The sequence below is a fragment of the Opisthocomus hoazin genome, chromosome 16 (genome assembly GCF_030867145.1).
Source record: "Opisthocomus hoazin isolate bOpiHoa1 chromosome 16, bOpiHoa1.hap1, whole genome shotgun sequence".
NCBI lineage: Eukaryota > Metazoa > Chordata > Aves > Opisthocomiformes > Opisthocomidae > Opisthocomus > Opisthocomus hoazin.
This window is the reverse complement of record NC_134429.1, coordinates 20,598,205-20,616,534: the sequence shown is the minus strand read 5'-3', so window position 1 is coordinate 20,616,534 and position 18,330 is coordinate 20,598,205. Positions and strand designations below refer to the sequence as shown.

The 18,330-nt window shown below is 48.1% G+C and overlaps 2 protein-coding genes across 2 annotated transcripts; both read right to left on the bottom strand.

The window, feature by feature from the left end:
* Window positions 1-10,504: 10,504 nt before the first annotated feature.
* LOC104329322 (actin-1) lies at window positions 10,505-16,797 on the bottom strand. Its single transcript, XM_009934426.2, is given in 3 exon segments — window positions 10,505-12,700; window positions 15,343-16,571; window positions 16,574-16,797. Coding segments are annotated over 2 exon segments (1,125 nt in total). The 5' UTR covers window positions 16,752-16,797; the 3' UTR covers window positions 10,505-12,700; window positions 15,343-15,624.
* Window positions 12,678-15,040, bottom strand: LOC104329321 (actin-related protein T2-like). Its single transcript, XM_075437398.1, is given in 3 exon segments — window positions 12,678-14,639; window positions 14,641-14,715; window positions 14,717-15,040. Coding segments are annotated over 3 exon segments (1,119 nt in total). The 5' UTR covers window positions 14,929-15,040; the 3' UTR covers window positions 12,678-13,807.
* Window positions 16,798-18,330: the final 1,533 nt, after the last annotated feature.

The following is an 18,330-nucleotide window of genomic DNA, read 5'->3' as shown; positions in this document are numbered from 1 at the left end:
CTCACAAAACTGCCTATTCAATGGGTAAACCCAATGTTTTTGTCACTCAAGTGAATCATTTTAGCAAAAAAAGAAAAATCACAATAAAAGGATTTTATTCTGGAAGGATGAGAAAAAATGTTAAACATGTTTTTATGGGAGAAACAGAGATACAGAGCTAGCTTGAAAACTGAAAATCTCTCATGCCCCGATCTATAAATAAAACTAGTTGGGCTTTTCTTTTGTACTAAATTTAAAGGAAAGTCTTTTCCATGGAGATTTTTCTTTAAGACACACTGTGCCCCAGAAGGACTTTAACGATGGTGTTTCCAACAAGCAGCATGAGTGAATTAAACAATAAATGCAGTAAGAAAGCAGCTGTATTTTTCTTTAATAGCAGATGAACATGTAACTCAAACACGGCTGCGTTCTCAGAGAGGAGGGCAACTCCTCACAGTTCTCACCCAGATTGCAACCACAGTTTTTCTTCACCCCATGCTCCAGGACCTTGGCTCAGGTGCCAGTTGCCCTCCAGCATCACAAAAAGCTTCAAGGTTAGCTCCAGCAACCATCAAGCAGAAATGCCAAGTTCTGCTGCACACGCACTACCAAACGATTCAGCTCTCCTCTGCACATTATCCGCAGGCTACGCAGGGGAAGGGGGAGGACAGATCCTTGGCTCTCCTTGACAGAGCCAGGTCAGGTCTATCATCACCATAGAGCAATCACAGCCTAACTGCTCATCTTTATTCAACCGCTTCCCTTTGGAGAGCAACCTCAAGGTCTTCTGTAATTACTCAGTCTGGAAATCACCAAGGTCTCTCTCCTCACAAAAAAGTCTCACAACACCCTACTAGGAGCCAGAAGCATCAAAATAGCCAACTCAGAGCAACACCAAAAGAGTCTCCAACAATTCCTCTGAACACACACATGAAACACTACAATGGAAGCAAGCTCAGGAGATTCAGTGCTGTGCCTTTGAAGAACAGCAGTGCTTGCCTGATAGTCTCGCACCAGCCACTATTTTCATTCGGTATTTCAAATAGATATCATCACCTCAGCTTCCTGACTGAAGCTGGTACTCAGAATTGCTGAGCACACACCATGTTCCACCTCAGAAACAACAGCATCTCAGCCAGAGCAGAGCACAGAGGCCCTTGCAGTAATCCAGGTCTCCACATCACTTTCTATCCAGGCCCTGAAGCTCCACTTGCTTCCACTTTTCCCTTAATTTGCTTTCAGCCTTGAAACTCCAAAAGAAAACTTCTTTTTCTAGAAAGGAAAACAGTTTTCTCCTACTTACCAGGTCTGCATCTGTTGTTTTCTTCTTCCTCTACAGTGAGGAGCCTTCTCTTGGCATACAGGAGCTGGGCATCCACACCGATAACATCAGAACCCACCAGATCTGGAAGAAAAGGTGCACTATTAAGTTGAAGCAAACACTTTATTTCCTTCTAGCGCTGCGTCTTCCCCCCATTTCCACTGCAGCCTAATGTCGGTGGCAGCAGGGCAGGGCCTCTAACGCTCACGAGGCAGCAGAGTTTTCTTTACACAGTAAGAAAGCTACAAACATTGCAGAGGTTCCTGCTGGAGCCGCAGATTATCCAGTCCTTTGTGGTGTACATCACCCATGAGCAATTTTTTCAGCATAGACTTTACTGATGCATACACAGCATAGATAGGCAAAACACAAACATAAACCAGCTCATATTTTGCTGTCACAGCTCTGATTCTGTTTCCTATAGCTGTGAACCAGCCTTCAAATCACTACCTTGAAACAACCGAAGAACATACAGACCTCCAGAGGCTGGGGAGCCGCCAGCTCACGGGTCAGCACGAGAGGACTCCACACACAGCAACCCTTGCTCTGACAGAGAATGGACCCTTCTAGGAAGTAGCTCGGAGGTGCCTATATAGGCTTAATTGGCTTGAGGCAGGTGCTGTAATTAAGGTGAGTGCAGCCAGCTGGATTCAATTCAGTTCATCAGGTCCTGGGCTGGGCCTTGCTGGGGTCAGGAGCATCATGGCCATCAGCTGGTGATGAGGAGCACAGTGCAGAAAGGCAAGTGATGTTACAGCCCCCTCCTCCTCTCGGTATAGCCCCGCTGTTCCTCAGTACAGCCCTGGTGCCCCTCTCAGTACAGCCCCATTGCTCCCCAGTACAGCCCCACTGCTCCCCAGTACAGCCCCACTGCCCCTCTCTGCCTTCTACGGAGCTGCGCTCTGCAGGCAGCCACAACGCGGGCGGCTGTCCCACCCGAGATGGCCCCTCTGCACGTGTAGTGAACGTCTTCATGGATGTGCCAGTGGTAGAGAAGGATGAGACCAAATCACTGCCGTGGATGTGCTCTCCAAGCATGCTGACTTCACGGACAGATTCCTACTGCGTGTCCTAAGAAATGGAGATTTATTACGTGATGAAGGGAGATAAAACACTCATGTTGAGACAACTCAGCTGACCAAGTCAAAAGCCAGACAATTAATGAATTTTAGGTGGGCTGTCAGTAATTCCTGGTGACATGTGAAGCTCATCTTTGTGTCAGTCAAGTAACACACACACACCTGCACTCCCCCCCATACTTATGGTTACTTGAAGAAGGCAACTATGGCAGCACTGGCAAACATGGGACAGACTTTGTCTCGCAGAGGAGTTAACTGTTCGGCATCCCAAAGGGTCTGCGTTTAGTACTCCTGACATTTCCACTGCTTAGAGTCTTTTATTCACAGTAACTGCATGTTTTGTAAGCACAAAGACTGAGCTTCCTCATATGTGCTATGGAAATACATAAAACATAACTCGGAGTCGTTCGACCTGCTGATACTTCTATTTCCAGAAGCGAGCAGGAGCGCTGAAAAAACCCCCAAGTCTTTCCCAGTGATTTCTGATGTATAGGATGTGACATAATGGTGCAAAAACTTTTGGCAGAAAACAGGGATTTTAAATTGCTCTGCTCTGTTTTGCTGGGGTGGGAGTTTTAACGCGGCGCACTTTGCCTGGAACTGACGCGGAGGAACAGACGATCACCTCGAGTGCGTTAGAGGGAAGGACAAAACAATTTCCTGCACAAAAACATAATGAGTTCGGTGCGCTGTTTATAGGTTACAGCAAACAGAAGTGTTTGATGTGATGGAAGCTTTCTGGCTACTGGGGAGCCTTCCAAGGGCCCCCACGCCGGAGGGAGGTGGCAGTGATGGGGTGGCAGGTACCTGCTACAGAGGGGTGAAAGGGGACAGCACTTTATTTCCTTTTTTACAAAACAATTTGCTGGGCTCCGTGTATCTCACTGGGCCCCGTCGGAAGGGAGCGGGTAAGGGCAGGCTGCCGGCTGCAGCTCCGGGAGGTGGGGGACCAGGTCCCAGCACCCCCGGCACGGACGCTGCTCTGACGGCTCAGCTCCTGCGACGGTGCCTGGCTGCGTGGAGGATGTGGACGAGGAAGGGGCCAGCACGAAGGCGATGCCCTCTTCCAGTCCCTCGTAGATAAAGCAGTGTCTTTTGGGGGGCTGCTTGACCTGCTGGGTGCTCTTCAGGCTGAGGCAGGAGGGGTTTCTCCATCCGAACAAACGATTTCCTCAGATGACCACGGTGCCAGCAACCTTCCCCTCTACGCTGCCCTGGTGAGCCCCCATCTGCAGTACTCTGTCCAGTTCTGGGCTCCCCAGTTCAAGAAAGATGAGGAGCTACTGGAGAGAGTCCAGCGCAGGGCTACGAGGATGAGGAGGGGACTGGAGCATCTCTCCTACGAAGAAAGGCTGAGGGAGCTGGGCTTGTTCCGACTGGAGAAGAGAAGGCTGAGAGGGGACCTAATATATGCTTACAAATATCTGCAGGGTGGGGGTCAGGAGGACGGGGCCAGACTCTTTCCAGTGGTGCCCAGCGACAGGACAAGGGGCAACGGGCACAAACTGAAGCAGAGGAAGCTCCAGCTGAACATGGGGAAGAACTTCTTCCCTCTGAGGGTGACGGAGCCCTGGCCCAGGCTGCCCAAGGATGTTGTGGAGTCTCCTTCTCTGGAGGTATTCAAGACCTGCCTGGACGCAGTCCTGTGCAGCCTGCTCTGGGTGACCCTGCTTCGGCAGGGGGTTGGACTGGGTGACCCCCAGAGGTCCCTTCCAACCCCTACCATTCTGTGATTCTGTGATTCTGTGAAAGTGACTTTATTCGCTTTGTTCCCCATGCGTTGGCGCAATGAGGAGATGCTTGCGTGATGGTTTGCACTGGAAGCATCTCACCTGGGCACCTCCATCTCCGCACAGTCCCAGCACACTGGCCGCTGCAGAGCTGTTGCAGAAGCCCCTTGCCATCTGTCACAGGGCTTGGGGTTTGGCAGCTTCCTCGGAAGCGCAGTTTTCAGTGCAGTGGCTGTTGCTGTGATGGCAGCAGGGCACTGCACAAGCCCTGGCTGTCAGTCCGAGCAGCGAGGACATCCTGCGCCCGCTGATACCAACACTGCCTCCTTGTACGTTCGTTCTTTTTCTCGTCCCTCTCTCTTTTTCTAATGAAATCTTTCCATATTATTAATGGCTAGGGTGGATCTATAGAGTGTGTTCCTTCCAGGATTTTCTTGTTTGCTGTAGTCTTCAAATTTTCCAGTTCATTTCCTATTTTTCCTGCTCTAAAACCCCTGCCAAAAAAATCCCCGAAGCACACTTTGGTACTTGAACAGAAAAAAAATGAACATTTGAGAATAGACATTTGATCCAGACTCTTGTAAATCAGTAGCAGTTTTCCCCGCAAATATGAGTCATTTTCATCAGTGGCTGACAGTTCCTCACGGTGAGTTTTTATCTAATTAACTATGCAGATGCATTTCAATCACTAAAATGGGGAACACCGTGTCATGTAATTGATGTGAATTTTGCTGTCCAAGAGCATTCAGCCAAAATACAAAGACTGGCCTTACGATAGGCTATTCAATCGGGTTCCTTTAGGAATTAAATGATTAGGAATGAAATTAATGAGATGGACTTATGCCTGGATATTCTAAACGACACTAGCTCTCCTAGCTGAAGAAGAAACAGGTACCCAAGAAAAAGTTCCTCACTTCTGGGCTGGAATACTAGAAACAAAAGTGGCTATGTAATCCCCCATGGAAAGAATTATTTCGGTTTCATGTAATCCCTCACCAGAAAAATTGGAAACTTTACAAACTGCACTGATATTAGAGCTCAAGTGCATGATGGTGCCAATTGGAACAGGTTAGGAGTTGGGGGAATTCCTTAGGACATTCGAGGAGAAAACAATTCTGGAGTAATTTCATGGATTATTGTTGGTTTTAATCCCTTCTGTGGCTTCTGAAAGAAAACTCTCACACATTTAGTTGCTCGTGACACGGACACTTCCCTGTAAACAGAAACTGAAAATAAAAGCAGTTGGACATCAGTCAAACTGGTGGAACTGCCGTTAACGGACTGGGGCAGCCAGACGTGTGAGACGGACTGGTTATTTCACTGTAAAACCCGGCGATTTGGGGCTGAGCTAATTCTATTTGTGGGCCTGATCCACTGTTCTTTCCTTGAGAATAAAATAGCAGGTGACTCTCAGGGACCTTTTGCTCTGAGCACCCCCCAGGTACTCTGGATATGCAGGGATCTATTCTTGCTCTCATAAGGGAGTAATGATCTCACACCAGTAAAAGAAAAACCAGTTTCAAAGTAAATCCACTGAAAACAGTGGGTTTAAAACAGTGTGGCTGAAATCAGCATCTGGACAATTGTCTTGGATACCTTCAGCATCCGTGATTTCCTCCTCTAGGGGCATGTGCTTCTAGGAAACACATATTGCTTTGGCTGCAAGACAGCACTTCAGAGCATGTCATCGGACCACCAGCACCGTTGCGTAGTTCTGCTGTGCTGTTCCGAGAAACACTGTTTTCTGCAGGAATTCAGGAATGACCCATCAAAACAAATTTGGCAGCGCGTGTGTTTCCCTTTGGATTTATCAGGGTTGCAAAGGATCTGAAGAGCTGAATCTTTCCAAATCTTCTCAGCTCATCTACATTACAAGGGCTAAGTGGTTCACCAGTGGTTCCCTGGTTGGTCCGAGGCTCTGACATGAGCAGGGTTACATTTGATCCAAGATGTCTTGAGAACCGCAGGGAGAGTGGTGTTTTCTAACACCGCCAAATTCCCCTCTCTGTTCTTGGGGAGAGAGATTCATTGCAAAAACAAGCAGTAAATTCTCAAAGGCTGCAAGTGCGCAGCGCTGAGGGCCAGGCAGATTAAGACAGATGTTCTGAACTTTGGGATAGCGAGGATGTGGTTTCGTGCGGCCGGCCATGTGAAGGCTCTCAGAACATCCTCCCTTCTCAGACACAGGAATGAAGCAGATAGCGTAATGAGACACAATAAATCGAATCCAAGATGACTGCGGAGGGTGGGGTTGCAAACCTGCAGCCATTCCTGGGGCCTGCGAACAGAGTCCACTGCTCAGCTGACTTTCCCAGCTAGATTCATGCTGCTCAGCACATCACCATTGCCTGGTCCTGAAAAATATAAAGGAGGAAAGCGTGGGCAAATGTTTGAGAGATAGGAAAAATAATTTGTCAGGAAGTCTTGCAAAAGAGAGAGATTTCTCATCATATTACTCTTTAAGTCTGCATGGCCACAGAGAATAAAGAAGAAAAAAAACTGAGGCATATTCTGGAGGGAAGCAGAGGTCTCCAGAATGCCCAGTGAGCAGTGACAAGCCATCCTCAGGCAATTCTGTTGCTCGCCCGACTGAAGCCTGCTTTCTTGGCTGCTCAGGAGAGCTGGCAGAAGCTCTCTTAGCCAGCCTTGCAGTCAGCCTTCACACAGCTGTTAAGCAATGGCCTCTTCTCCCCAGCTCTGTGCGCTCCCATCACCCCTCGTACACTGCCTGCCCTCAGGAGCTGCCTGGTGAGCCTTGCCCCGCAGCCCATGCATCCGTCCGTCCATCCGTCCGTCCGTCCATCCGTCCGTCCGTCCATCCATCCATCCATCCATCCATCCATCCACCCACCCACACACCCATCCATCCATCCATCCATCCATCCACCCGTCCATCCATCCACCCATCCATCCATCCACCCATCCATCCATCCATCCATCCATCCATCCATCCATCCATCCATCCGTCCATCCATCCACCCACCCGTCCATCCATCCATCCATCCATCCATCCATCCATCCATCCATCCATCCATCCATCCATCCACCCACCCACCCACCCACCCACCGATCCATCCTCTCCCATGCTGACCACTGAGAGGGACCTCGCAAGGTGCAGGACTGGGGGCCCTGAGCTGTGGAACTCCCCAGGGCATGGCCTTCCTGCGTGGCATAGCCCAACCGGTTCGCCTGCCTGTTTGCCAGCGCGCCCCAGCAGCAGGAGCCAGCCCTGGGATTTCGGCCTTTTTCAGATTGAATGGTGCCGCCCTTACATCCACGGTGAGTTAGTTTTGTTTTCTCTGTGTGAACAACATAGAAGCATAATTCCAGAAGAAAAATGTTTTTATCCAAAACCATTGGAAAATTAACTGGCAAATGCAAATGAGAATGATACTCAAAGTCAGTGAAGACTGGTGTTGTGGCTCAGATTTGACACCCATTAGAAGCATATCTGGAGCTTGCGGTGAGGAAGAGCAGTTTCTACCACTTTTGTCCACCAAGCAGAAATATCTCCGACATGACTGACAGCTGTCACATCACAGCACATTTCTTTACTTCCATACTGTCAATTGTGGTCAAATTTTTCCAACATCAGATTTTTCCTTTTTTTTTTTTTTCCTGTTCTTCCCTTTCCTGGTATATAAATATCAGACTGTGGACACAGAACAAATCACCTGGGTGGGAATGGTCATTAAAAACGTGGGCAATATACACGCTTATTGTCCCACATGTTTTTCCATTTAAAATATTTGGCCCGAGAATGTGGGAGGTAAAGAACTTATATTTTGAGGTCTTTATAAAACATATCTTACATCGCCTGATTTATGCTCCTTGGGACTTGTTATATGTAAAACATTTAACTAGCTATACTTTAGATAAAAGAAACATCTGAAGCTTTGGTTGTTTTGGAGTTTCTCATTCTTTTCTCCCATATATCTTCATAAAAATTGTCAGGCACAATATTTTAAGTTCAGAACCTTGCTTCTTGTTCTTGAGTTCTCATTTCTTTAGCAACACTTGTAATATCGCTTTAATACTCTCCCCTACGGCTGGGCTCTCGGGACCAGCACAGCCCATGTCACCGGAGCAGCACAGTGCAGCCATCGAAGCAGGGGACCGGTCTTCTAGTTCCAGTTTTGCCAGTAAGGCCACAAGGCAAAGTGTGCCAAACGCAACTCATGCAAAACAAACGTGTGAAATGGCAGCTTCCACCGGCATCAGTGTCCGGAGCAGCGCAGTGGCGGAGCCCGGCACGCGACCCTCTGCCCGCTGCTCCGGATCCCCCGTCGCCGAGCAGAGCGGCACAACGTGTCGAAGATCTGCAACCAGCCGAGTGGGCAGGGTAAAAGCAACAGCAGGCCCTCCTTGCTTGGAGCAGAGGGCTTGTGCTGCGTCTCTTTGGCAGAGCTCTGGCCTGACGATGTGTTCCTGAGCAGGAACAAAGAGTTCTGGTACTGGTGCACCCTGCCAGCGCAGCGTCTCTCTCCCTTGTCCCATCCTGCCTTCATCACCATTTGGGATGCACATCCACGTACTGGGACAGCTTGGCCTTGCAGCTACGGCACTCGATGGGGACGAAGAAAAATCTAAATTGAATTCCTGGCTCTGCTACATATTTTGGTCAGGATCTGAGCCAGGTGGTTGTGTCCACCTGCCTCTAATACAGTGACGGGATTATTCCTTTTCTTCCGCCCTGGGTGCGAAGCTCCGCAGGTGGTTCTGCAGGGTGTGGGGCAGCGCTGTATGGAGACGCCTCACCTTGTTCAAAAGGTGCTCCCTCTTCTACGGAGAGCTGCTCAGCCATGCTAACTGCTGGCTGATTTGCTCAGTCAGGAAATAGGGGTGCAGTGGTGGTCCAAGCACCGTGCTAAAAGATCTCCCCGGCTTGTTCCGCGCTGGCTTGCGTGTCGGTGCCCGGCACGGCGTACGGACAGACGCTTTGAACAGGCACAGCCTCTACCAGCTATTACTGTAGTCATAGATACACTGCCCTTAGAGAAATCAGAATCAATTTAGGCACCTAATACCGGGATGTCTGTGAGTGAATTGGTTTTGAATTAATGGAGTAAAACATGGCAGTGAAAACCCATGTAACATGTTGGTCTGGAAACCGCTGCAGCCCTGGGGATGGAACGACAATGCATATTTTACGCTATGAATGTTTTATTAAGGGCTGTTTTTTTATTTTTTATTATTGAATATGAATATTTTACACGTCCGAGTTCAGAACAATGCTTTTTTTGGCTGCCTTTGCACTTTTCATGCTTGTGTACCCTTGCATTGCATAACCGAGAGAGATCCATTTACACACAGGGGGAAAGGGGACTAATGAATCTCAGCAAAGCTAACTTTACTGCGTGTGAAAAAAGGCACTCTGAAGTTTTCCAAATAAAAAAATATATATACATATATAAAATACTTGCATGGAATGGCTTAATAGAATCAGTGTGTGTGTGTGTACATGTGGGTGCACGTGTTCGTGTGGGTGGGTGTGCAATGACTGCAGAGCCTCTCTCAGCCAGAGCTGCATCTTACTCCATGTAGTGACACCTCCGCTGGGAAAAGCTCTAGAACATTCTTACCTGCTTCATATCAAACCCCTCATATTCCGGTGCTCACCTGGATGTTCCCAAAGTCGGGGATATGGAGGTGAGCCTGCCAGTTGCTTGGTGAATGAACTGACGGGGCTGCCCGTACTCACCAGCAGGACTGGGGTTTATCTGCCGTTGGTTGCCCTTTCTGGCCACGTCTGAGCGTGGTTTCCACCCCCGCCTCTGCAGGACACCCCCACAAAGGCTGCCTGGTGCAGAGCCTTCGCCTTACCGCTCCTTCTCCGGCATTCCTGGCTGCGCCGGGTCTGCGCTGGGCTTCGGGATGGCCGCCGCTCTGCACGGCCACGCTGCCGAGCATCTTTGACCGCTGCTGGTCTGTCGGCGGTGGGCTGCACACGCTGGCCTGCTGGCATCGCTTCATTCCGACCTCATGTGGTGAACAAACACCTAATTTACCCGGGCAATTCGGATCTGACCTTGCTCGCTGCGCATGGCTGCCAGCCCTGGCGTGGTCGGACGGCGAGCGCGGCATTTCCGTGAGCTCAGGCCCCTCTGCGCGGTGCCCGAAGCATCGCCCCGCTTGCGGAGACAAAGGGGCTCGTGTCCCCCCGCTCTGAAGGGATGTGCTTGGCACCGTCCCTCCGGCTGCCATCGGAACCAGCTGCCCGTCCATCATCATCCTCCTCGAGAGCCGCGAGCTGCAAGGCAGGGGTGAGGGCACCTTTCAGAGCAGCGTGCTCACCCGGCTCAGCATGGGTGAGGGCAGGGGACAGGAGGGCTGAATAATAAAGATAGTCATTATTTGTCTCGTGTATATTTGAATCCAGCCTTTTATTGTGCACATGATAACAGTGAGGAGAGGGAGAAAGCAAGAGCTCTTGTACAGTTCTCGAGAGCTCGCAAGCAGAAATGGGCAGGGTGACAAGAAGCACATTGTTTTGGGTAATCAGTGCGCATTGTCCCAGGCTGACATTACTGCGTACCAATAAAACCTTCAAATTCACAGGGAATGGGGAAAGTGCAAAATGATGAATTGTTTGACATTTAAAAGAAAATAAAGAGCTGCTGCTGGATTGAAACTTAAATGAGACTTGCGGAGGGAGGGAAAAAATTACCAGGAGCAGGTTGAGATTTTTATGTAATTCCAGCGCAAACTTCACAAACGATTGCGTGTTTCTGATCTCCTGGCCCCAGAGATCCAGATCTTTGCACTGAAACATGTCCTTAAAGCAAGAGACAACACTTCTCCCAAATCGCTTGCAGGACGAGTGAAGGATGGAACAGAAGACGAGCGTTTATGAGTGGAAACCAGTATCTGATGTGCCCAAGATTAAACTTTTCATTCCACTACAAATCACTGGTAAATCTAGGAATTAACTCAGGCCTCTCTAATCGCTGAAACCAGACCCACATTCATCAGACTGGTGTTGCTTTCCTGAGGCTGGAAAGATCCCAGGCATTCACAATTTAAATCCTCTGCGTATCCACAGGACAGGTAGCGCACAGGTGGAAAGGCATCAGAGCAAGGATTCTTGCAATTTGTTTTGGACGGCGTGAGGGCGGAGGGAATCAGGTCCCAAATGACTGAGACCACAGATGCCTTCAAAGCAAAAATGAAATGTAAACAAAGTAATGAATTTCCCGTGCCCTGCACAGTGATGGAGGCACAAGGTGACCAAGAGACCGAAGAGGCTGATATCAAGTCTGGAGCCACGGCGCACATGCCAGCCGCTGCTATCTCGTTGTGCGTCCTTGAGCAAAGTCACATCTAAGAGGTAAATGGAAACAGCCAGGCCAAACCAGTGCTACGGGCACCCTGTAATAACGGTTTGTTGAATGATTTTCAGCGGGGAGGAGCTGAAGCAGGTCCCCTGATGTAAAACAAGTTTGGCATCGGTGAATCCATCCTGGATTACATCAGGCAATATCATGTTCTGCGAGGGTGAAATCTCATACAGAGCTCTGCTAGGTGTCACTCTCCAAACACGCTCTGCGTCTGCACCTGGGGTTGCAGAGTTATCACGCTTCTTCCTTTTCTTTTCTCCTTCCTGACCACAACTTTGAGCTGCACTCTTCGCCCTGCTTCCCTCTGCTTTCCAGCACACTGTTTTTTGCATTTTTATTTGCATTAGATTATTGGAGCAGGAGTCTAAACACTTAAGTTACTCCAAATCCCTCCTCATATGGAAGTCAGTGAGCTGTAAAATATTTAAACTGTCTACAGTTGTACCTCGTTTGTTTACACATTTCCAGTGGGCTGCTAAAAGGTAACATACTGTAATAGAAGAAAGATCGAAGATTGCTGATTCTGATTTCAGAACAGCTCTAAAAGTGCTCTGAACACTTGAATTAACTTGATGGAGTAATGTAGATCTCAACTTTCTGAAGCCTTGGGGCCCCAGCGGAGCAGGAAAGCCATGTGCTGTACTCCAGGCTTTGCTTTATGCTGTCACTCTGATCGTTGAGGAAGATGAGGTTAGGTGGGTCTTGCCGTAGTTACTGCTGGAGGCATCCACAAATCGGCCTCCACTCCCCTGCCCACGTCCTCCGCAGCTGGGTCTTTCAGCCCTTTGTATTTTTCCTCTTGCCCTGCTGAGGAAGCGCTCCAGGGCTCGGTGGACACCTGAGCACGGGCTTAGACGTGCCTCTCTTCAGGGCACTTGTAAATGTCCTGTAGGAAAGGAGAAGCGTGCTGTTATCCTTCAAAGGGCAGCGAGAGGAGGTGACAGTTGACTAATCAGTCCCAAGGCAGCAGAGGGCATCCATGAGTTTGAAGATTCATCTCCGGAGCGGAATGAAAATAGCCAGACACTGCATCGAATAATTAACAGGACAGCTTTCAGCTCTTTTCCTGTTTTCCCTTTAGTGTTGGACAAATTCAAGAAGTTCTCAGGTTTATCTTGAGGCTTTTTTTTTTTCCAAATACTCTTTGAACAATATAGAAATCATAGTGCAAATTAGTTTCACAAATGATGACGAGATCTCTCTTGCCTGACTGGATGCAGTGCATGTCTTTGCAGGTGTGGATAAAGGTGATCACTGTAAACGCATAATTTTAAGGTTGTTTATTTGAATGCAAATTTCACCACTGAAAATTCACACCTTTGTTAGGAATTTCGTAAGTTCACTTTGGAAATCCAACCAGTTAGCCATGATATTTATGTTAGTTAAGCTTATTTAGTGGAATTGTTTGTAAAAATGAGCTTGGCAAGGCAGATTTGCTTAGTAATTCAAGCAAATATTTGCAGGATTATTTTGCCACTTTCTCTAGCTCTGTGATGGTGATAAGGTAGAGGAGTAACACTTCCTCCTAACATATTCAGCTTTTCCCGAAAGAGAATCCGTGTCAGCTAGGGACCAAGGCCTCCACCTTCTCTTAGATACCTGACATCAAAACATTTGTTCAGGAGTCCTCCAAGAATAAACCCAAAGTAGATACCTTTCACCTTGAGCTCTCTAATTAATTTCCTAATTTTAATTAACATTATATTAAATTATCTAAATGTAGTCTCATGTAGTGCTTATGCTAGAATATTAGTGAAACCCCACAGATGGACAAACAGGGGCAACGTTTTACGTGATGTGACATGGCAAATCACACGGCAAGGCTGCTGATGGCACAGAGACTCTCCAGGTCCGAGGGCTCTGCTCTAACAGCCAGACCAACTTGTTCTCAGGTCATGAGCAAAAACAAATTTAGAAGTTCCGTCCCCTCCGAGCTCCTCCACAGCTGCTAGAGCAGATCTCCAGTGCTATGGGGAAGGGTCAGCAATACCCCCAAGCCTTCTGGTTCTCCATCAGAGAGGTCTCTTTCCACTCGTTGGAAGTTTACGGTGAATGGCAAGGAGCCAGCCCCCACGGGCATGGGATGGAGGTGGCTTGTTCTCGAGTGTTTAAAAGTCTGACAAACTGTTTGCAGTTCTAGCAGGGATCAACACATTTCTAGAATTAAAACCAACATCTTGGATAGCAAAAACGCTCTGAACAAGGACTCTTTCTTCAACCCAATGCACAAGGGAACTTTCTTTAGTAAGCTATAAAATCCCTTACTATAAATCAATTATTTTTGCACTGATTTATTAACTGCTCTCCATCTGTTCAGATTGGCGCTTAAAAAAAAATTCCTGGATGGTCCTACTGAAATTTTCAAAAGCATTTTCTCTGAAGTACTGTTGGTCCAACCTCATTATAATCTTCCCTGGTAACCCACATATTCCTAAATGTTCTCAAGCTGGCAAGAATGGAAGCTCCAATCCACGCAGAGTACATCCGATCTTGCGGCGAGATGATCTTGATGTGAGTTGCGTTGGGAAGTCCTGTCTGGAGCTCCTTCAGAAGCCTCTCCTTGAAACCATGGAAAAGAGTTGACCCGCCCCATAACAGCACGTTCCTTAGGAGATTGGACTGGGTATGCTCGTGACACCTGGTGATGCTCCAGAGGACCATCCTCCCAACGCCTGGCCCTGGGATTTCTGCCTCCGCAGGCACAAAAAGCGCTTCAGGAGCTCGGAATAGCTGGTCTCCCACCTTGACAGCCCTTCCGTCAGGGACAATGTACTCGCAGTTAAGTTTTTCAGGCTGCATATTTTGGCTAGGATCTAAAGCAACATAGCACAGCTTCTCCTTCATATCCCTGACCATTCCCTTCCCTGCTGTGCTGACAAAGGAGTGCCCGGTCTCCAAGAGCAGCCTAGCAAGGTATTTGGTGACACCTCTGCCTGCAAAGTCCAGCCTGGTAATGCCATGTAGCAGACACCGGCCTTCGTAGACTGGGACGGTGACGGTGACACCATCACCACTGTCCAGCACCAGTCCAGTTGGGCGGGCAGAGGCGTACAGGGCCGTCAGCGCCTGCAGAGTCACGAAGAGGGCAGGCACCTGGAAGCTTTCGAACATCGTCTCAGCCATTTTGTCTCGGTGGGACAAAGGATTGAGTGGGGTCTCGGTCAGCAGCGCTGGCCTCTCGCTCAGTTTAGCGTTCATGTTCATACAGGTATCTCCAAATCTTCTCCATGTCGTCCCAGGATGTAACTACCCCATTTTCCACAGGGCAAGAAGGACAAAATGCCCCTTTTGGACTGCGCTTCTTCCCCGATATAGCAGTCCTTCTGATTCACCCCGAGCATGACAAGTTTGAATTTGGGGTATCCCACAACGGTAGAAATCACCGAACGGGGTGCCTGTTCCCCTGACAGACCGGCCTTACGCTGTCCAGAGCCGAAGTCGAAAACCACTGCTGGGGTCCCTGCCACCGCGGCGTCGGACATGCTGGCAGGATGGTGCTGTGCCTGGAGAAGCGTTCTAGATCCTGCAGCAGATCTGGGCTGAGCTCACAATCCTCCTCCGCAGCCGCCCCGGCAACGCCGCTCCCTCCAGGGAGCGTTTTGGTCCAGGGATAGTACTTGGAAGTGAAACTGGGTGTTCTTACCTCCCAGATAAATTACAGCCGAGAATCAATGGATTTTTTCAGACCCTCAGGCACAGGGGAGGGTCGGTTACAGTAATTGCATTTGCATTGATTTGTATTTGGATTCTGTTTGGGGTTTTGCTGGGTTTCTAAAGGAAACATTTTTAATGACGTCAAAAATAACATGAGAGCTACTTCTAGAATGGAAACCCCAGATATCTCAGAGACCTTAGAGGGAGGAATCCCCCAGCAGAGGAGGTGTGCTACAACCCACCTGACTCCAAGGCAGACGGCGAGGCGGTTGAGGAGCTGCTGCATCCCGGTGACACGTGCACACCTGTAAACTCTGCGGAGGGCTAGGGGAAGAGGAAGGGGGATGATAATAAGATCGTCATTACCAAAGTTTTCAATGTTTTGTTTTCATACAGGTTTTGTCAGCCAACAAACGCACAAGCAGCTATAGCACCTTTTAGGTCAGTTAGCTCTTGGCAGGGTTTCCTGCTCGTACATCGTCCTAGCAAGCCGAGCAAGCCGCTCGCTCGGTCTGACGTTCTCCTTAAAAGCATTTTCGGTGAATGACGGCTGCCCCAAAATCCCAGTAATCGCTCACGGTGACCCACATCTTTCTGAAAGGTGCCAGGCAGGTGAGGATGGAGGCCCCAATCCACATGCAGTTTTTTCTCTTGGGGGGTGCAATGATCCTCACAAACATGCCAGCAGGCATTTGCAGCTTCATCTCCTTCAGGATCTGTTCCTCCAGGCTGGGGAAGAGCGTGGACCCACCTGAGAGCAGGATGTTGCCATAAAGATTCCTGCACACGTCGATGTCACTCTTCATGATGCTGTTGAAGATCATTTTGTGCGTGCCAGGAGCTTCAACTCCAGTGTTTGCAGGCTTGAAAAGGGTCTCTGGTGCACGAAAGAGCTGGCTGCCTATCTGGATGATATTGTTGTCAGGCAATTCGTATTCTTTCATGATTTTTTCTGGCTTTATTTTCATTTCTTGGATAGGGTCTAAAGCTACGTAGCACAACTTCTCTTTGATATCTCTCACAATTTTCCTTTCAGCTGTGCTAACAAAAGTGTGTCCACTCTCCAAAAGAAGCTTCATAAGATATTCGGTGATATCCCGGCCAGCAATATCCAGCCTGGAGACAGCATGGGGTAAACAGTATCCTTCGTGTAAGGGGACAGTGTGGGTCACACCATCCCCACTGTCCATGACTATTCCGGTCACACGGGCCGAGGCATAGAGTGCCAGAGTTGCCTGGACTGCCATGTATGTAGCCGGCACTGCGAAGCCTTCGAACATGATCTCTGCCATTTTTTCCCGGTTCTGCAGAGGATTGAGGGGGGCTTCAGTCAGCAGCACTGGCCTTTCACTGGCTCTGATTCTCAGCTCACACTCATAGACATGTCTCCAGATCAGTTCCAGATCATCCCAGGATGCAACTATGCCACGGTCAATTAGATAATTCAAAGACAGGATCCCTCTTTTTGGACTTCTCCAATGTAACATTCTTTCTGCCCAGCTCCCAGCATTGTAGGTTTGACTTTTGAGCGACCAACAATTGCTGTAAAAATAGACCTTGGGCCACTGTCACCTGCGATACCCGCTTTGAATAACCCAGACCCCCTGTCAAAAATTACAGCTGGGACATCCAAAACGCTGGGGTCAAACATTCTTCGCAGAGCTGGTGGCTCCCCAGAGTGGCTCCTCAGCACTGTTTGCCCATTCCCCTCTTACAGACTGGTCACCATTGCTAGGGAAGTCATCTTCAGGACCTACAGCTTGCCGGTTCCAAAGTGTCTGCCCCCAGCTACCTCATCATGGCCCGTGATACAATAAGACATTTTCCCAGCAAGTTACCTGATCCCGGACACTGCCCTGGGTATGGCCAGTGCAGCTTTACCATGACTCCAGTCAGAGGACTATCAGCTCGCCGAGTCTGATCCACAGATCATGAACCATGAACGTATCCCTGTAATGAGATCGTGAGCATTTTTTTTTTCTCAGAACAGAAAAGCATGTATTGCAAAAGACATGCATGACAATAATTAAATTTTTCACACGCGCCTCTGGCTTAGCTAAGGCTCTACAAACGTTTCCAAGAGCTGATGAAGATTAGGACAATTTTGCCGCCTTGTATGTATTAACTGAATTACAGTTTGCTTTTCTGAGTAAACTCTGCATTGCAAGCAGACCTTTTTCAACTGAATCTTTTCTGATCTTTTACAGGAAACTCCTAAAAATATTTTCAAATAGTTACAACTATGTTTGGCACTGAGTGTGGCATTCTGGAGTATTATTCCCTTTAATTTAAAGACTACTTTTTGGTAAAATCACAAAAGTGAAATAATAATTCCTGCCTCTTGCTGGTTCAAAACCCCCAACAGCTTTACACAGTGCTTGTAATACATTCTAGTGCAAAGAAATGCCTTCCCCTAATGAATCTCCATCCTAGGCTGCTGACAAGCTGACCTGCCTGCAAATAAACAGACATGCAGATGTCTTCCTTCCACGCTTCCCTTTGCCATTCAGCACTTCACTGAGAAGAACAAACTCGTTTTTGGAAGCTTGTTCAAAAGGATTAAAAATGTCCTAGACCCTCACAACCGATCCCCATTTCACATCTAATTGTTGGGATTTTTTTAAACTTTGCTCCAAGAGAAGATTTCCCAAAGAAATAAATTTCTACAGCTTTGAATCCAGTCAGATCTGACAATCCAAACCCATTTACAGAGAAAAAGTCCTTAAAAAAAAAGTCACTACATAACTTCAGTTTGAATCCTTGGCTGCCAGAGTTTAATTGCTTCTCCTTGTGGCTCTAAATCCAGGGCAGCTTCAAAGCAAGGGTGGCTTCTGTTAAATTTAATTACTTGTTCCTGCAGCTCACATGGCAAAGGTGGCAGCTACTAAATGAAGGTGGTTACGAATCAGAGGCAGATTCCAAACAAAGATATATATCAAACAGAAATTTTAAGTGTAAGCAAATGACCTCCTTGTACAGAGCCATTTATACCCCAGAGGAACCACTGAAAAAAAGCACCATCCAACAAAGGATCAGCTCTGTGTATGTTATTTCCATTCTGCTTAGATTCCAGACATGTGTGTGTTGAACGGCACTCTATCCATTTCAGCAATTTCTCTAATCCTCTTAATATTTGTGTACATATATTTCAGTGTGTGGCACACTTGTTTTCATGCATGCTTCTATATTAATGTCAACAGGTGTCCTAATCATTTAAGAGGTTGTTATAT